This window comes from Pan troglodytes, chromosome 20, assembly GCF_028858775.2.
Source record: "Pan troglodytes isolate AG18354 chromosome 20, NHGRI_mPanTro3-v2.0_pri, whole genome shotgun sequence".
In the NCBI taxonomy this organism is placed as follows: domain Eukaryota; kingdom Metazoa; phylum Chordata; class Mammalia; order Primates; family Hominidae; genus Pan; species Pan troglodytes.
The window spans coordinates 11,630,946-11,648,579 of record NC_072418.2 but is presented as its reverse complement, the minus strand read 5'-3'; the positions used below and the strand labels follow the sequence as shown (position 1 = coordinate 11,648,579).

Sequence of the window (17,634 nt, the reverse complement as noted above, 5' to 3'; positions counted from 1 at the left end):
GAGCAAAGGAGCTGGGACAGCACAAGTTACTCCCTTTCCCTTCTGGCCCAAGTCTCTTCAGAGAGAGACCCAGCTCAAGCCCCACATGCAGCAAGGTCCATAAATACTCCTACCTGCTGGCATTTCTGCCATGAGAGGGTTCGACACTTTCACTAATGAGGCCTTCTCCTCAGCTCCTGGGACCTCCACAGTGGACCTGGGAACATCTGGGACTCCAGTTTCTAAACCTGGTCCCTCGGGTAAGTACAAATCAATCGCATCTCTGTTAGAGCATGCCTGATGACTGTCAACATCTCTGCCATTTTCACTTAAATAAAGATTAAAAATCCTAGTGAATCTACGGATGAGGAGTCATCTAACAAACTTAATTGAGTGCCTAGTTTCTGCAGGGCTCTAGGGATAAGGAAGGGGACACAAAACAGTTAAAAATATCTGCTGCAAGAAAGCTTATTTTATTGTGAGGGTGATGGGAGTTGGTGGTGGTGAAGTTACTGGAGATGATGACAATAAGAATGGTGATGCTAGTGATGATGATGGTGATAAGGATGATAATTATGAAGATGGTGGTGGTGATGATGATGATGGTGGTGGCAGGGGTTATGATGGTGATGCTGTGATGATGATTACAATGGTGGTGGTGATTATGGGAAGGATGATAGTGGTGTTGGTGATGGTGGTAGTCTTGGTAGTGATTGACAATAGTAATGACGATGTTGACAATGAGAATAATGATGATGATGGTAGTGGTGGTGGTTATGATGGTAATCATGTGATGATGATCAGGACAGTTGTGGGGGTGATTATGGGAAGAATGATGGTGGTAAGGATGGTGGCGGTTGTGGTAGTGATTGACAATAGTGATTGTGATGGTTACAATGAAGATAATGATGATTATAATGATGATGGTTGTGATGGTGGTTGTGGTGATGAGAATAATGATGATATGACAATGGTGTTGGTAATCATGGTGCTGGTGATCATGATGCAAATGATGATGATTGTGGTGGTGGTGATGATGATGATGATGGTAGTGGGGATGCTACCACAGTGTTGGTCATGATTTTGGTGCTGATGTGGGTGGTGCTGATGCTGGTGGTGATGACAATAGTAGTGAGGGTCACAGTGTTGGTGACATTGATGATGACAATGGTAATAATAAAGGTAACAGATAATATTTAGTATTATAGAACTCTGAATATGCACCAAGAGGTATGCTAACTACTACTATTATTTAGTAGGCTTTGTTAGAAACTTCTATCGTTATAGTCAAGGGACGCATGGAAACTTTTTATATTATTCTCTCTTTAAATCCTGTTGCATATGTTTAGAAGTAGGCCTTTTGGAAATGTATAAAGTTCTCCACTTTTGAACATGTTGTTTCTTTCCCACCTCCACGACAGCTGCCAGCCCTCTCCTGGTGCTATTCACTCTCAACTTCACCATCACCAACCTGCGGTATGAGGAGAACATGCAGCACCCTGGCTCCAGGAAGTTCAACACCACGGAGAGGGTCCTTCAGGGCCTGGTAAGAGCCCCGCCCATCTCACTCTGCCCAGTTCACCTTGTCTAGTTCCACCTGTCTCACTCATGACAGGGCATGGAAGAAGATCTCACCCACCTCCTCTCACACCCAGAGACGTGAGCCCCCATCCACTGATGCCAGGCCCGCCTACTGGTGCCAGCCCCAATGACTAGTTCCCTGACGCTACCCCCTCAGCCATCCTACTCACCTCCCTCTCCCTCTCCCACAGCTCAGGTCCCTGTTCAAGAGCACCAGTGTTGGCCCTCTGTACTCTGGCTGCAGACTGACTTTGCTCAGGTGAGACCTTAGAATTGCCAACCTGTCTGCCCCAATTGTTCCCAGTCTCCATGAGTCTGGACTTCTTTTTTCTTGCCCTCTCTGTGGTTATTCTGATCAAAGATGGAACTCAAGGAACAGTGGCTCCAAGACTAACCTGTCTCCCAATATTACCACTGCCCCCTGCCATCACACCCAAATTGACTGAGAGTTTCCACAGGGTCCATCAGCAGGATTGGACTTCCACCCTGACCATCCCTCTGAATTCCCTCTTTTCTCCCCACCTCCCTTGCCTTTAAGTGTTAAATTCTCTAACTAAGATTTCTCTCAAGACAAATGTGCCTCATTCACTTGTTTAATTCCCAATTCCAGCTTGTCACCTGTCTCAAGTCTAGGCTGTCCTGTCCCCATGCCATGAGAATGCAAGAACCACACTGAAATGTTAGAAAAATTCTTTTATCCACAAGTATGCTCACCGTCCCAAGCTGGACAGTAGTCAGTGCACTCAGAGAATCTAAGTGTGGCTTCTCATCTGTGTACCAGGCTTCTCATTTCCTGTGGCCCCTTCTTGTCCTTCCCTCAGCAATCTTGGGACTCCTCCCTAGACAAAACTTTATTATTATTCCCCTCACCTGCCCTCTCCAGGCCTGAAAAGGATGGGACAGCCACTGGAGTGGATGCCATCTGCACCCACCACCCTGACCCCAAAAGCCCTAGGCTGGACAGAGAGCAGCTGTATTGGGAGCTGAGCCAGCTGACCCACAATATCACTGAGCTGGGCCCCTATGTCCTGGACAACGACAGCCTCTTTGTCAATGGTGAGCAATTGTGATGTGGTTGGAGTTTCTTCTTCCTTGCTGAGCAGGCCTCTACTCTCTGTCTTGAGGTCACTCTCCCTGCCTGGCCACTGGTCTTGGCCATGTTGTCTGTATTTGATGATTGATATGAACTTCACCGTTTCTTCTTCATCTTGTACTGGAGACCTTCATCCTCAGGACCTTCTTCCCTGATCTGAGTGTACTTGTATAGAATCCTCAAAGCCCATGTTCCCTGAAACTCCTTCAATTGCACCATGGTAGCACTGACCCCTTTTTGGTCCCCCACCTTTCCCTTAACCCTTACCCACTCTCCTCCCTCCCTCTCTATGCAGGTTTCACTCATCGGAGCTCTGTGCCCACCACCAGCAGTGAGTATTCTACTAATGTTCCAGTAACCCCAGTCCTACTCCAAGCAGGACAGGAGCTGACCCCCTTCTCCTATGCCCCTATATCTTCTTCATGAGGGAAGGATCTGAGAGGGCACAAGTGATTCCCTTTCCCTCTGGCCCAGCTCCAGAGAGACACTAATCTCAAGCCCCACATGCAGAAATACTCCTATCTGCTGGCATTTCTGCCATGAAAGAGCTTATGCTCTTTAGCATAAGCTAAAGAGCTTATGCTGCTTTAACCAATGTGGGCTTCTCCTCAGCTCCTGGGACCCCCACAGTGTATCTGGGAGCATCTAAGACTCCAGCCTCGATATTTGGCCCTTCAGGTAAGTACCAGTCAATGGCACCTCTATTAGAGTATGCATGATGAGAGTCAACATCTCTGTCCTTTTCATTCAAATAAGATTAAAAATCATAGCAAATTTACTGATGATGAGTCACCCAACAAACTTCTTTGAGTACCCACTCTCTGCCAGGCCCTAGAGATAAGGCAGGGAACACAAAAGAGGTAAAAATCTCTGCCCTCAGAGAGCTTCTTTTATTTTGAGGATGATGTGGGATAGTAGTGATGATGATGTTGCTGGAGATGATTACAATAATGATGGTGATGCTTATGACCATGATGTGATGATGATGGTGATTATGAAGATGATGATGATGATATTGATGATGGTAGTGGTTTTGACAGTAATGATGATGTGATGATGATGATGATAGTGGTGGTGGTGATTATGGGAAGGATGACAGTGGTGGTGGTGATGGTGGTGGTTGTGGTGGTGATTGACAATGTGGTGGTGATATTGACAATGAGGATGATGATGATAGTGGTGGTGGTTATGATGGTTAAGGATGATGTGATGATGGTGTTGGTGATCATGGTACTAGTGGTGGTGATGTGGACCGTGATGGTTGTGGTTGTGGTGGTGATGGTGGTGATCATGATGATGATGAGGATGATGGTGGTGATTGTCATGATGGTAAGGATGAAACAGTGATGGTGTTGGTGACCATGTTCCTGGTGGTGATGGTGCAGGTGATGATGTGGATGATGATGGTGATGGTGGTGGAGATGATAGGGATTATGAAGATCATGGTTTTTGTCCTGATGTTGGTGGTGATGACAATAATGAAAATGATGGTCACAGTGTTGGTGATGATGATGATGGTGGTGATAACAAAGGTAATAGATAGTATCTAGTATTATGGAACACAGAATATGCACCAAAGGTTATGCTCAGCATCTAACTATTATTATTTAGCATGCTCTATGAAAAAGTTTGATCATTATAGTCAAGGGAGGCATGAAAACCTTCTATTTTATCACTCTCTTTAAATCTGGTTGCATATGTTTAGAAATAAGTCTATTACAAACTCTTAAATGTTCTCTACTTTTGAACATAGTGTTTATTTCCCACCTCCACTACAGCTGCCAGCCATCTCCTGATACTATTCACCCTCAACTTCACCATCACTAACCTGCGGTATGAGGAGAACATGTGGCCTGGCTCCAGGAAGTTCAACACTACAGAGAGGGTCCTTCAGGGCCTGGTGAGAGCCCTGCCCACCTCACTCTGCCCTGCCCACCTTGTCTCGTTCCACCTACGTCACCCATTCCAAGGCATGGAAGAAGATCTCACCCACCTCCCCTCATCTGATAGCCCCGCCCCCTGATTACAGCCCCTTCCACCTTACATCTTCCTCGCTTCTATGTCCTCAGCCATCTTACTCACCTCCCTCTTCCTCCTCCACAGCTAAGGCCCTTGTTCAAGAACACCAGTGTTGGCCCTCTGTACTCTGGCTGCAGGCTGACCTTGCTCAGGTGAGAACTGAGAATAACCAGTCTGGCTGCCCCAAGTGTTCCCAGGCCCAAGGAGTTTCATCAGCTTTCTTCCTTCCCTCCCTACGGAAGTCCTCAGCACAAGTGGAATTCAGGCATTGGTGGCTCCAGGATGAACATATCTGCTGATCCTACCACCTCCCTCATCAATCGAGAGAATTTGCAGGGCCCATCAGCCAGATCAGGCTTCTACCTTGGTCATCCTTCTGAATTTCTTACTTCTCCCTACCTCCCTCTCCTTCAGGTGTTAAATTCTCTTCCAAGGTTTCTCTCAAGATAAACATCCCCCATCCACTTGCTTTCACCCCCAATTCCAGCTCTTAATATTTCTCAAGTCTGGGCTCTCCTGTCCCCATACCATGAGAATGCAATTTTATAAAATTCTTGTATTCCTGACTCTACTCACATTCCCAGGCTGCCTGGAAGTTGGTGCATTCAGAGAATCTTAGTATGGCTTCTCACCTGTCTACCAGGATTCTCATTTCCTCTGTCCCCTTCCTGTCCTGCCCCCAGGAATCTCAGAATGCCTCCCCGTAGGCAATCTATTTAATGTCATTCCACTTATCTGCCCTCCCTAGGCCAGAGAAGGATGGGGAAGCCACCAGAGTGGATGCCATCTGCACCCACGGCCCTGACCCCACAGGCCCTGGGCTGGACAGAGAGCAGCTGTATTTGGAGCTGAGCCAGCTGACCCACAGCATCACTGAGCTGGGCCCCTACACACTGGACAGGGACAGTCTCTATGTCAATGGTGAGCGGCTGTGATGTGGTTGGAGATTCTTCCTCTTTGCTGGACAGCCTCTTACTCTCTGACTTGAGGTCACACTCCCTGACTGGCCATTGACGTCTTGGCTATGTTGTCTGTATGTGATGACTGATGTCTGAACTTCATAGTTTCTTCATCTTGGACTGAGTTCATCCTCAGTACCTTCTTCCCTGATGTGAGGGTACTGATAGAGAATCTTCAAAGGCCCCTGTTCCTTGAAACTTCTTCCATTCCACTAGGGTATCTGTGACCCCTATTTGATTCCCCACCTCTCCCTTAACCCTTACCCACTCTCCTCCCTCCTTGTCTATGCAGGTTTCACCCATCGGAGCTCTGTACCCACCACCAGCAGTGAGTATTCAACCGATGCTCCAGTGGCCCCAATTATACACCAAGCAGGGCAGGAGCTGTCCTCTCTTCCTATGCCCCTATGTCCTCTTCATAAGGGAAGGGGCTGGGAGGGCACAAGTTATTCCCTTTCCCTTCTGGCCAGCTCCAGAGAGACTCAGCTCGGGCCCCATATGCAGCAAGGCCTGTAAATAGTTTTATTTGCTGACCTTTCTGCCATGAGAGGCTTGGATGCTTCCTCTGAAGAGGGTTTCTCTGTAGCTCTTGGGACTACCACAGTGTACCTGGGAAACTCTGGGGATCCACCCCTTCTACTGGTCCCTTGAATAAGTACCAGCCAATGGCACCTCTGTTAGAGCATGGCTGATGAGTGTAAACATCTCTTCTATTAATCAGTCAAATAAAGATGGAAATTCTTTATAAATCTAGTGAACATGAGCCAACCAACAAACTTTATTGAGCATTGTGACAAGCCCTGGGGCTCTGCCAAATCCTGGGGATATGGCATGGATCATGAAACAATTAATAATCTCTCTTCTCAGAGAGCTATTTTTATGATGATACTGATGGTAGCAATGATGATGATGATGATGGTGATTATGATCATGATGACAATGGTGATGGTGGTGGTGATGGTAATGATGATGATTGTGATGTTGGTAATGATGGTGGTAATTATGACAATAATGATGGTGATGGTGACAGGGATGGTGATGGTTATGATGGTGGTGGTGATAACAAAGTTAATAGATAATATATGAACTTATTGGCTACTGAATATGCACCAAAGTGCTATGCTCAGTGTTTAGTACTATTTAATATGATTTCTTAAAAAAATCTTGAATTATTATAGGCAAAAGAATCATGGGAACCTTTTATTTTGTCACTCACTTTAAGTCATATTGCATATTTTTTTTAGGTCAATTGCAAACACAATTTCTCGGCTTTGAACATTTTGTTTATATCCAGTCACCCTAATAGTGCATAAACCTGCTGATTGGAGCAACTGTGTCTTACTCCCTTGTGCTTCCCTAGTATCTGCTTCAGGACCTTGTACATAGTAGATCGACAGATTTAGATCTACAGGAAAATATGGATTTTCCCAGGGAAGGAAGGAATGAAGTATGCTTTCTTATAATGTATGGAAACTTTCCTCTTCTGCCTTGGTTCAACTTTAGTGTCTGCCAGAGTTTACACTGGAAAACTATATGGCATCTGCTCCACTCCCTCATCCATGACAGACATCATTAATTGATTACAGCATTCATGGCAGACATCACCAATTGATAATAGCATTCATTTTCTCTCAGTTCAAAACAGCTTCAGAATGGTTACCAAAAAAAAAAAAAAAATTCAGTCGCTACCAATTCATTTGGAGCTGACTCAGGATTATGGGAGGGAATTCAAGAGAGTTAGGTTCCTTGATGATGTGTAGTTGGCTCTTTGGTTTTCCTAGAAGGCTCAGTTCAGGCTCAGCTTGGTCATTGCTGATATCCTTTCTTCCACTTGGTCGATTTGGCTGTTGATACTTATGTATGCTTCACGAAGTTTTTGTGCTGTGTTTTTCAGCTCCATCGGTTGGTTTATGTTCCTCTCTAAACTGGTTATTCTAGTTAGCAATTCCTTTAACCTTACATCAAGGTTCTTAGCTTTGCATTGCATTAGAACATGCTCCTTTAGCTCATCGTACTTTTTTATTGCCCGTCTTCTGAAGCCTACTTCTGTCAATTCATCCATCTGATCCTCCATCCAGTTCTGCACCCTTAATGGAGAGATGTTGCGGTCATTTGGAGGAAAAGAGGCACTCTGGCCTTTTGGGTTTTCAGCATTTTTTTGTTGATTCTTTCCCATCTTCAGGAGTTTTAGTTTCAGGCTTTGAGGCTGCTGATCCTTGGGTGGGGTTTTTGTGGGGGTCTTTTGGTTGTTGTTGTTGATGATGATGCTGTTATTGTCACTTTCTGCTTGTTTTTCTTTCAATAGTCAGGTCCCTCTTCTGTAGGGCTGCTGCAATTTGCTAGGGGTTCACTTCAGGCCCTATTCATCTGATTTGCTCCCATGTCTGGAGGTGTCACTCAGGGAGGCTGGAGAGCAGCAAACATAGGTGCCTGCCTCTTCTGGGACCTCTGACCTCGAGGGACACCAACCTGATGCCAGTAGGATCGCTCCTGTATAGGGTGTCTGACAACTATTGTTGGAGGGTTTCGCCCAGTTGACTGGCATGGGGAGCAGGACCCATTTAATGAAGCACTTTGTCCCCTGGTGGAGAGGGGGTTCTTCACTGGGGGGAAACCACTTGTCTGGGCTGCCTGGATTCCTCAGAACTCCCAGAGGAGAGGCTAAGTCTGCTGGTCCACAGAGACTACAGCCATCCCTCCCACTAGGGGCCCAAGCCCAGGGAGTCCAAATTCTGTCTCTGAGCCTCTGGCTGGAGTCCTTGGAGATCCTGCAAGGAAGCTCTGCCCACTGAGGAAGGATGGGTCAGGGTTAGCCCTGAAGAGGCACTCTGGCTGCAGACTGCCACAGCCGGTATGTTGGGCTGTGGGGCAAGTCTTGGGACCAAGCCGTCCAGCCTATCCGGCTCTAGCAGGGGAAAAGCACAGCCTGGAGCTATTGAAAGGGGTGCCGCCCTTCCCCCGCCCAGGGAGCTTAGCGTGTTAGGCAGTTGTGAGTCCCAGTGCTGGCTGTCGCCCCTTCCCCAAGGAACAAAAAAGACTTAGCCGGCAGCCGCAGCCAGTGCTCGTTGCCCCTCCCCCGGGGAGTTCCGTAGGCTTAGATTCCAGCTGTAAGAATCTGCGTGTTCTGGGGTTGGGACACTAGGTCCCAGTGGCATGGGTTTGCGAGTGAGATCTTCCAATCTGTGGGTTGCACAGTTCCGTGGAAAAAGCACAGTTTCCCCCGCTTGGGTAGCCCGCTCACTCACCACCTCCCTTGGCTGGAAGGAGGGGATTCCCCTTCCCCGTGTGTCTCTCAGGTGGGCCACCACACCACACTGCTCTTCCTTCTCTCCGTGGGTCACTGCCAGCCTTCTAGTCAATTTTGATGAGGGAACCTGGACATTTTGGTTGCCAGGAAGGATCACACACTTATTACAGTTTTTTTCAATGTGAGCCTCTGAGCGCTGCTGCTTATAGTCGACCATCTTGGCCCCCAGAGTCACATCTGTTATTTTTTGATGTTTTGATTGTGGCAATTCTTGCAGAAGTAAGGTGGTATCACATTATGGTTTTGATTTCCCTGGTCATTAGTGATGTTGAACATTTTTTTCATATGTTCATTAGCCATTTGTATATATTCTTTCGAGAACTGTCTATTCATGTTCTTAGCCCACTTTTTGATGGGATTGTTTGTTTTTTTCTTGCTAATTTGTTTGAGTTCGTTGTAGATTCTAGATATTAGTGCTTTGTTGGATATATAGATTGTGAAGATTTTCTCCCACTCTGTGGGTTGTCTGTTTACTCTGCTGACTGTGAAGGAAAAGTCAATTTCTTATACGAATTTGTCTCACTCCTACTTCCAAACGAGATCCTGGGGTTTTTTTTTCTGTTAATCCTTCACAATACTTCTCCCACTTTTTTGAGCTCATTTGTTTATATTCTGTTGTCTGCTTCTCTTTTATAGGAATGTGACTTCTTATGGGCTTTCTCTATTATACCACATGTGGGTTTTTGTTTTGTTTTGTTTTGTTTTTGTCCTCGGATCCATTCTCCAACCTCCTCCAACCTTCCCGTGCTCTGTGGGATAGACGTCTGACTCATGAAAAGTACATTTCCCAGGCTCCCATGCTAACTAGCTTCCTGTTAGGTTCAGCCAATAGGAGGCATTGGTGGGACAACGGTGGGCGGGGCTATGGAAGGGCCAGACTATTTCTGTACCCCGCCCCCCTGCTCCCCTTCCAATGTTCCTGGAGCGGTGTAGGACCAATACTGTATATATGGAAGGAAGGCAAGGTGGATAGATGGAAGGAAGAAGTGACGGAAAGAAGAAGTGATGAATGGAAGGAGGAAGGGAGAGAGGATGGATGAGTCGATTGAAGAAAGAAAAAAATGGATGAAAGAAAAAAAAGGAGGAGGAAATATGGATAAATAGATGGAAGGAAGAAAAGAGAGGTGTAAGAAAGGAAAGATTGATGATGGATGGATGAATGGATCAGTGGGTGAGTGGGTGAAGGGATGAATGGATGGATGGACACATGGATGAACAGATGGGTGGGTGGATAGATGGATGGATGGATAAATGGGTAGGTGGATGGATGGATGGATGGATGGATGGATGGACAGATGGGTGGGTAGGTGGATGGATGGATAGATGGATGGATAAGTGAATGGATGGATGGATGGTTGGATGGATAAATGGATGGATGGGTGAAAGGAAGGAAAGAAGTGAGAGAAGGAAGAGGAAGGATAGACAGATGATAGAAGGTACAATGAAAGGAAGGAAGCCAGCAAGAAAGAAAGGATGCATTAATAGAATGAAAGATGGAAGGGAAGAAGAAAGGATGGAAAGAGCGAAGGAGAGAAGGAAGAATGAACAGAAGGAAGTTCAGGAGAGAAAGAAGGAGAGAAGGAAGAATGAACAGAAGGAAGTTCAAGAGTGGTGAAAAGAAGAAAGGCAGGGAGAGAAGGAGAAGTAAACTTTTCTTCTAGAGGTTTGTCTTAAACCTTAGCTTGGCTGGACACCGTGGTTCACGCCTGTAATCCCGGCACTTTGGGAGGCCAAGGCGGGTGGATCATGAGGTCAGGAGATCAAGACCATCCTGGCTAACATGGTGAAACCCTGTCTCTACTAAAAATACAAAAAAAAAATTTAGTCAGGCGTGGTGGTGCACGCTTGTGGTCCCAGCTACTCAGGAGGCTGAGGCAGGAGAATGGCATAAAACCTGGGAGGCAGAGCTTGCAGTGAGCCAAGATCGCACCACTGCACTCTAGCCTGGGCGACAAAGTGAGACTCTGTCTCAAACAAAAACAAAACAAAAAAGCAAAACCAAAACAAAACCAAAAAAAAACCTTAGCTCATACTTTCATAAAGTTACACACACAGGGAGTGATTAGAAAGCATTTGCTGATATATTTTATATAATAAACATGTACCCATATTGACCTGTGTGCCCAGCAGTGCTTACATGATTTACAATGATTAACTTGTTTAAGCTTTATAACAACTGTTGAGGCAGGAAACATCATTGTGAACCATTGTCATCTCATTTTACAGATGAGTAAACTGAAGTGCTGAGAGGTTGGTTATGGCTGCAAAGATTGTTGGCCATGTTAACCAATGCATAGAAGATTAGCATACCTGGTTGTGAGTGCAGGAGAGAGAGAGAAATGGGAGAAAGGCAGAGAAGAATCGATGGGGAGAGAGGAAGACAGAGAGAGAGAATAAATTTTTAAAAAATGTCTAGACTCATGACTTCTGCATCAGTGTGGTAATATGCAGCCTTTACCCTGGGAAAGATCAGAACCATTGGTACTTTTTACAGAATCTTCCCTTCCTGCATTTGGGTAGAAGGACCCCATCTGGACATCCCAAATCATTAAGCACACCCTTACTGGCTGCTGGAGTTGTCTCCATTAAAAGTCACCGTTGGGTTTATTAAGAGGCGGACACAGGGTCCTTAGAACACACTGCCCCCACCCTGTCCCACACCACCCCCCACCCACCCATCATCCTCCCCAAGAGCTTCATCTCTCTCTCTCTCTCTCTCTTCCCCCTGCCCTAGCCGGGGTGGTCAGCGAGGAGCCATTCACACTGAACTTCACCATCAACAACCTGCGCTACATGGCGGACATGGGCCAACCCGGCTCCCTCAAGTTCAACATCACAGACAACATCATGCAGCACCTGGTGAGAGGCCTGCCTCCCGCTGCAGCCCTGCCATGCCCATCCTAGGGCTGTTGCCTGCCTGCCTCTGACCAACCCAGGCTCCCTTCTCCCTCTGCAGCTCAGTCCTTTGTTCCAGAGGAGCAGCCTGGGTGCACGGTACACAGGCTGCAGGGTCATCGCACTAAGGTGAGAAACTCCCCCACCCACAGCGCACCACCAAGAACTTAGAGTTCTGACTGGGAGGTCCCTCTTGGGTTGGGGTGGGCTACATATTTTTTTAAATCTTTTTATCTTTCCTTTTTTTTTTTTTTGAGATGAAGTTTCGCTCTCGTTGCCCAGGCTGGAGTGCAATGGCACGATCTTGGCTCACTGCAACCTCTGCCTCCCGGGTTCAAGTGATTATCCTGCCTCAGCCTCCCCAGTAGCTGGGATTACAGGCAGGCACCACCATGCCCGGCTAATTGTTTTGTATTTTTAGTAGAGATGGGGTTTCTCCATGTTGATCAGGCTGGTCTCGAACTCCTGACTTCAGGTGATCCACCCTCCTCAGCCTCCCAAAGTGCTGGGATTACAGGCGTGAGCCACCACATCTGGCCCCATTCTTTTTTTAAAATGAATTTAAGGAGTGCAAATGCAGTTTTTGTTGCATGCATATATTCCATAGTGAAGTCTGCAGACAGTAGACTTCCAGACAGTAGCTTTTGGTGTATCACCCGAATAGTGTACATTGTACTTATTAAGTGAGGTTCCCCACCCTTCTCCCACTCTCCCACCTTTCTGAGTATCCAGTGTCTATTATTCCACACTCCAGGTCCATGCTCCCACGTATAAGTGAGAACGTATGGTATTCTACCATGAGCTAATGGACATGGAGTCCATTGGCTCCCACTTATAAGTGAGAACATGCGGTATTTGACTATTTCTGAGTTTCACTTAAGATAATGGACTCCCATTCCATCCATCTTGCTGCAAAATACATGATTTCACTGTTTTTATGGCTGAATAGTATTTCATGGTATATATATATATATACCACATTTTCTTTATCCAGTCTTCTACTGATGGACACTTAGGTTGGGTCCATACCTTTGCTGTTGTGAATAGTGCTGCAATAAACATACACGTGCAGGTGTCTTTTTTATATAATGATTTCTTTTTTTCTTTCTTTTTTTTTGATATAACGATTTCTTTTATTGGGTAGATCCCCAATAGTGGGATTGCTGGGTCAAATGGTAGTTCTACATTTTTGTTCTTTGAGAAATCCTCATACCATTTTCCATAGATTGTACTAATTTGGATTCCCACCAACAGTGTATAAGAGTTCCCTTTTCTTTTATTCTTGCCAGTATCTGGTTGTTTGTTGTTTGTTTGGTTGGTTGGTTGGTTTTTGTCTTTTTAGTAATAGTTATTCTGACTGGTATTAATAACTTTTTTATTTATTCATGACAGTTTGATTTTTGACATATAAAAATTGCTTGCATTTAAAGTGTACAACTTGATATTTTGGTATACATTGTAAAATGATGGCCACGTTTCAGCTAATTAATATATCTATTATCTCTACATAGTTATCATGTTTGTACCCTTTGACCAGCATCACCCCATTTGCTCCTCCTCCCAGCCCCTGGCAACCACCACCCTACTCTCTGCTTCTATGAGTCTGACAATTTTAGATTCCACCTATAAGTTAGATTATGCGGTATTTGTCTTTCTGTGCCTGGCTTATTTCACTTAGCCTAATGTCCTCCAGCTCCATCTATGTTATCCCAAGTGGCAGGATTTTCATCTTTCTTATATATTTCATTGTATATGTGTATGCCACATTTTCTTTACCCATTCATCCATTGAAGGTCATTTAGCTTGTTTCCATATCTTGGCTATTTTGAATAGTGCTTCAATGAACATAGGAGTGCAGATATCTCTTTAAGATACTGGTTTCATTTCTTTCTTTTTTTTTTTCTGAGACAGAGTCTGACTCTGTCGCTCAAGCTGGAGTGCAGTGGTGCAATCTCGGCTCACTGCAAACTCTGCCTCCTGAGTTCAAGCGATTCTCGTGCCTCAACCTCCCAAGGAGTTTTGCTCTTGCTGCCCAGACTGAAGTGCAGTGGTGCAATCTTCACTCACCACAACCTGTGCCTCCCGGGTTCAAGCGATTCTCGTGCCTCAGCCTCCCAGGTAGCAAGGATTACAGGCGCCCAACACCACACCAGGCTAAATTTTTTTGCATTTTTAGTAGAGACGGGGTTTTGCCATGTTGGCCAGGCTGGTCTCAAATTCCTGGCCTCAAGTGATCCAACTGCCTCAGCCTCCTGAAGTGCTGGGATTTTACAGGCATGAACCACCACACATGGCCTCATTTCTTTTAGATAAATATGGGTTGAGCTATTCTCAGAGGGTCCTTTTCTGCATCTATTTAAGAAAATCACATGTTTTTATATTGTGGCAAAAATACATGTAACATAAAATCTGCCATTTTAACCATTTTTAAATGTACAATTCAGTGACATTGATTATATTCACAATGTCATGCAGCCATCACCACTATTTATTTCTAATACTTTTCCATTGGGTAGATCCCCAACAGTGGGATTGCTGGGTCAAATGGTAGTTCTGATTTTTTTTTTGTTTTTTGAGAAATCTCCATACTGTTTTTCATTTGAGGTTGTACTAATTTACATTCCCACCAACAGTGTATAAGAGTTTCCTAGGCCGGGCACGGTGGCTTATGCCTGTAATCCCAGCACTTTGCGAGGCCCAGGTGGGTGGATCATGAGGTCAGGAGATCGAGACCACCCTGGCTAACATGGTGAAACCCCGTCTCTACTAAAAATGCAAAAAATTAGCCAGGCGTGGTGGCGGGTGCCTGTAGTCCCAGCTACTGGAGAGGCTGAGGCAGGAGAATGGCATGAACCCTGAAGGCGGGGCTTGCAGTGAGCTGAGATCGCACCACTGCACACTTCAACCTAGGCGACAGAGAGAGACTCCATCTCAAAAAAAAAAAAAAAAAGGTTTCCTTTTAGTGCATCCTTGCCAACTTGAGTTTTCTGGGTTGGTTTGCACTCTCATGGTATTTACTACATACTTCTCCATTTATATTTTTACTCAACCCATGCCCATAACACCACTCCTCTTCCATTCCCACCAACCATGTATAAGAGTTCCTTTTCTTGCATCCTTGCCAACTTGACTTCTTTGGGTCAGTTTGCACTCTCTTGGTATTTACTATTTACTTCTCCATTTATATTTTTAGTCAACTGATGCCCATGGCACCGCTCCTCTGAGGCAGGTGCTGGGTACTAGAGTGATAAGACAGATGCTGTCCCTGCCCTCACCCAGTGGAGAAGAACAGATGCTAAACAGGAACATAAATATCTAAGTAAAATGGCTTCAAATGGAGTAAAGTGATATGAAACATAAATAAATAGCAAGTGATGGGTAGAGCAACTTTACCCAGGATGAATCTTGGGCTGTGTCCCAAATGTCCATGAAAACTGTTCCAGGCAGGGAGAACAGCATGAGAAAAGGTCTTGAGGTGCAAATGAGCTTGGCATGTTCTATGAACAGCAAAGAGGCCAGTGTGGCTGGAGCAGAGAGAGAGCAAGAAGAAAAGAGAGAGAGGATGAGACTCAAGACATCAGCAAGTTTGAAGGGCCTTGGAGGACTTGGATTTTTTTTTTTTAAAGACAGCTTTGTTCTTGTTGCCCAGGCATGATCTCGGCTCACCACAACCTCCGCCTCCTGGGTTCAAACGATTCCTCTGCCTCAGCCTCCCGAGTAGCTGGGATTACAGGCATGTGCCACCACACCTGGCTAATTTTGTATTTTTAGTAGAAATGGGGCTTCTCCATGTTGGTCAGGCTGGTCTCGAACTCCCGACCTCAGGTGATCCGACCGCCTTGGCCTCCCAAAGTGCTGGGATTATAGGTGTGAGCCACTGCACCTGGCTTGGATTTTTTTTTCTATATTGTGGTAACATACACATCACATTAAATTGACCATTTTAGCTATATTTCCCGTTCAGTGGCATCAAGCACATTCACATTATTGTGCAACCATCACCACTATCATCCATCTCCAGAACTTTCTCATCTTCCCAAACTGAAACTCCATCCCCATGAAATACTCATTCCTCATCCCCCTCCTCAAGCCTCTGGCACCCACCACTCTACTTTCTGTCTCTGTGAATCTGATGATTCTGAGGACCTCCTATGAATGGAGGAATCATATGGTATATGTCCTGGTTTATACTGTATGGCTGGCTTATTTCACCAAGCATAATGTCCTCAAAGTTCATCCATGTTGTAGCATGTGTCAGAATTCCCTTCCTTTTCCACTTGTATGTAAATGCTGTATTGTGTTTCTCCATTCATTAGGACTTTGATTTTTGCAGGGAGTTGTCAAGGGCTGCTGGGTTCTGGGGCTTCAATATAATAAGAGTAAGCTAAACTGGTTCATTTCCTCCTTCGTGGAGACCATGTTCTGGTAGGAACAGGAACAAATAATTTATGATTACATAGAGGGTGACCAGGGCAGTGACAGGGGAAGAGTGGAGGATTGTGGGACCCAGAGGAGGCTCCTGACCTTGCCTAGGAAGATAGGAGGAGGAAGAGGAGGAAGAGGAGGAGGAGGAGGAGGAGGAGGAGGAGGAGGGAGTCGTCTAAGCTGAGACCTGGAGGATGACCAGGAAGTTATCCAGGTAAGGAGAAATGGGGAGAAGCTTCCAGACAAAAGTAACAGCAATTGCAAAGATCCTGAGATGATAGATAAGGCCAGGTGGAGAAAGTGCAAACTGTCAACGAGACCAAAATATGGACTGTGAGTTGTGCAGTGACCACAAGTGGAGAGGTGCTAGGTGGCCTTCATCCCCCAAAGCTGCACCTCTCCCTCCTCAGGTCTGTGAAGAACGGCGCTGAGACACGGGTAGACCTCCTCTGCACCTATCTGCAGCCCCTCAGCGGCCCAGGTCTGCCTATCAAGCAGGTGTTCCATGAGCTGAGCCAGCAGACCCACGGCATCACCCGGCTGGGCCCCTACTCTCTGGACAAAGACAGCCTCTACCTTAACGGTGAGCAGCTCTCAGCCCCATTTCCCTGCCCAACCCCCCAGCCCCCACTGCAGTCCAGGAGGGTGTCTGTTTCCCGGTTCTCTAGGGAAAGACTTGGGGTTCAAGTCTTGGCATTACCACTGGCCCTCCCATAACCACCATGCAAGGTTGGACTTTGATTAATCCCATTTTACAGATGAAGAAACTGAGGCTTAGACAGGCTAAGCAATTTACCTTGACAGTGGTGGAACCAGGATATGAACTCCACTTGTCAGCATTCGGTGCTATGATCCACTCCACATGTTTAACTCACAGAAGAGTCTTCCTGGTGGGGGCACTTGGGAGACAAAAAACACATTTCCGGCCGTGTGCAGTAGCTCACACCTGTAATCCCAGCACTTTGGAAGGCCAAGGCGGGCGGATCACAAGGTCAAGAGATTGAGACCATCCTGGACAACATGGTGAAACCCTGTCTCTACTAAAAATACAAAAATTACCTGGGTGTGGTGGCGCACGCCTGTAGTCCCAGCTACTCGGGAGGCTGAGGCAGGAGAATCGCTTGAACCCAGGAGGCAGAGGTTGCAGTGAGCCAAAATTGTGCCATTACACTCCAGCCTGGTGACAGAGCAAGACTCTGTCTCAAAACAAAACAAAACAATTTCCCCTCCCTGCTTTCTTCTCACCATTGACGAGGGATGGGCTTCTCTCCTACCTGAGGTCCCTATACCAGGAAGATCTATGGGATCTAATCTTCAGGCACACTGGGCCTCAGCATTGGTCTAGAACTCAGGAAAAGATAGCATTTAAGAAGGCA

The 17,634-nt window shown here is 46.0% G+C and overlaps 1 protein-coding gene across 3 annotated transcripts in view; it reads left to right on the top strand.

Moving 5' to 3' along the window:
* MUC16 (mucin 16, cell surface associated) overlaps positions 1-17,634 on the top strand; it is a 235,763-nt gene that overhangs the window by 196,363 nt on the left and 21,766 nt on the right. For all 3 annotated transcript variants that reach the window (XM_054672882.2, XM_054672883.2, XM_024351317.3), the window contains 13 exons: positions 174-239; positions 1,401-1,525; positions 1,752-1,819; positions 2,444-2,616; positions 2,949-2,984; positions 3,266-3,331; positions 4,432-4,553; positions 4,757-4,824; positions 5,421-5,593; positions 5,924-5,959; positions 11,673-11,797; positions 11,895-11,962; positions 16,669-16,841. In XM_054672882.2, the coding sequence (XP_054528857.1) occupies positions 174-239; positions 1,401-1,525; positions 1,752-1,819; positions 2,444-2,616; positions 2,949-2,984; positions 3,266-3,331; positions 4,432-4,553; positions 4,757-4,824; positions 5,421-5,593; positions 5,924-5,959; positions 11,673-11,797; positions 11,895-11,962; positions 16,669-16,841 (1,299 nt within the window). The remainder of the gene's footprint in view (positions 1-173; positions 240-1,400; positions 1,526-1,751; positions 1,820-2,443; positions 2,617-2,948; positions 2,985-3,265; positions 3,332-4,431; positions 4,554-4,756; positions 4,825-5,420; positions 5,594-5,923; positions 5,960-11,672; positions 11,798-11,894; positions 11,963-16,668; positions 16,842-17,634) is intronic.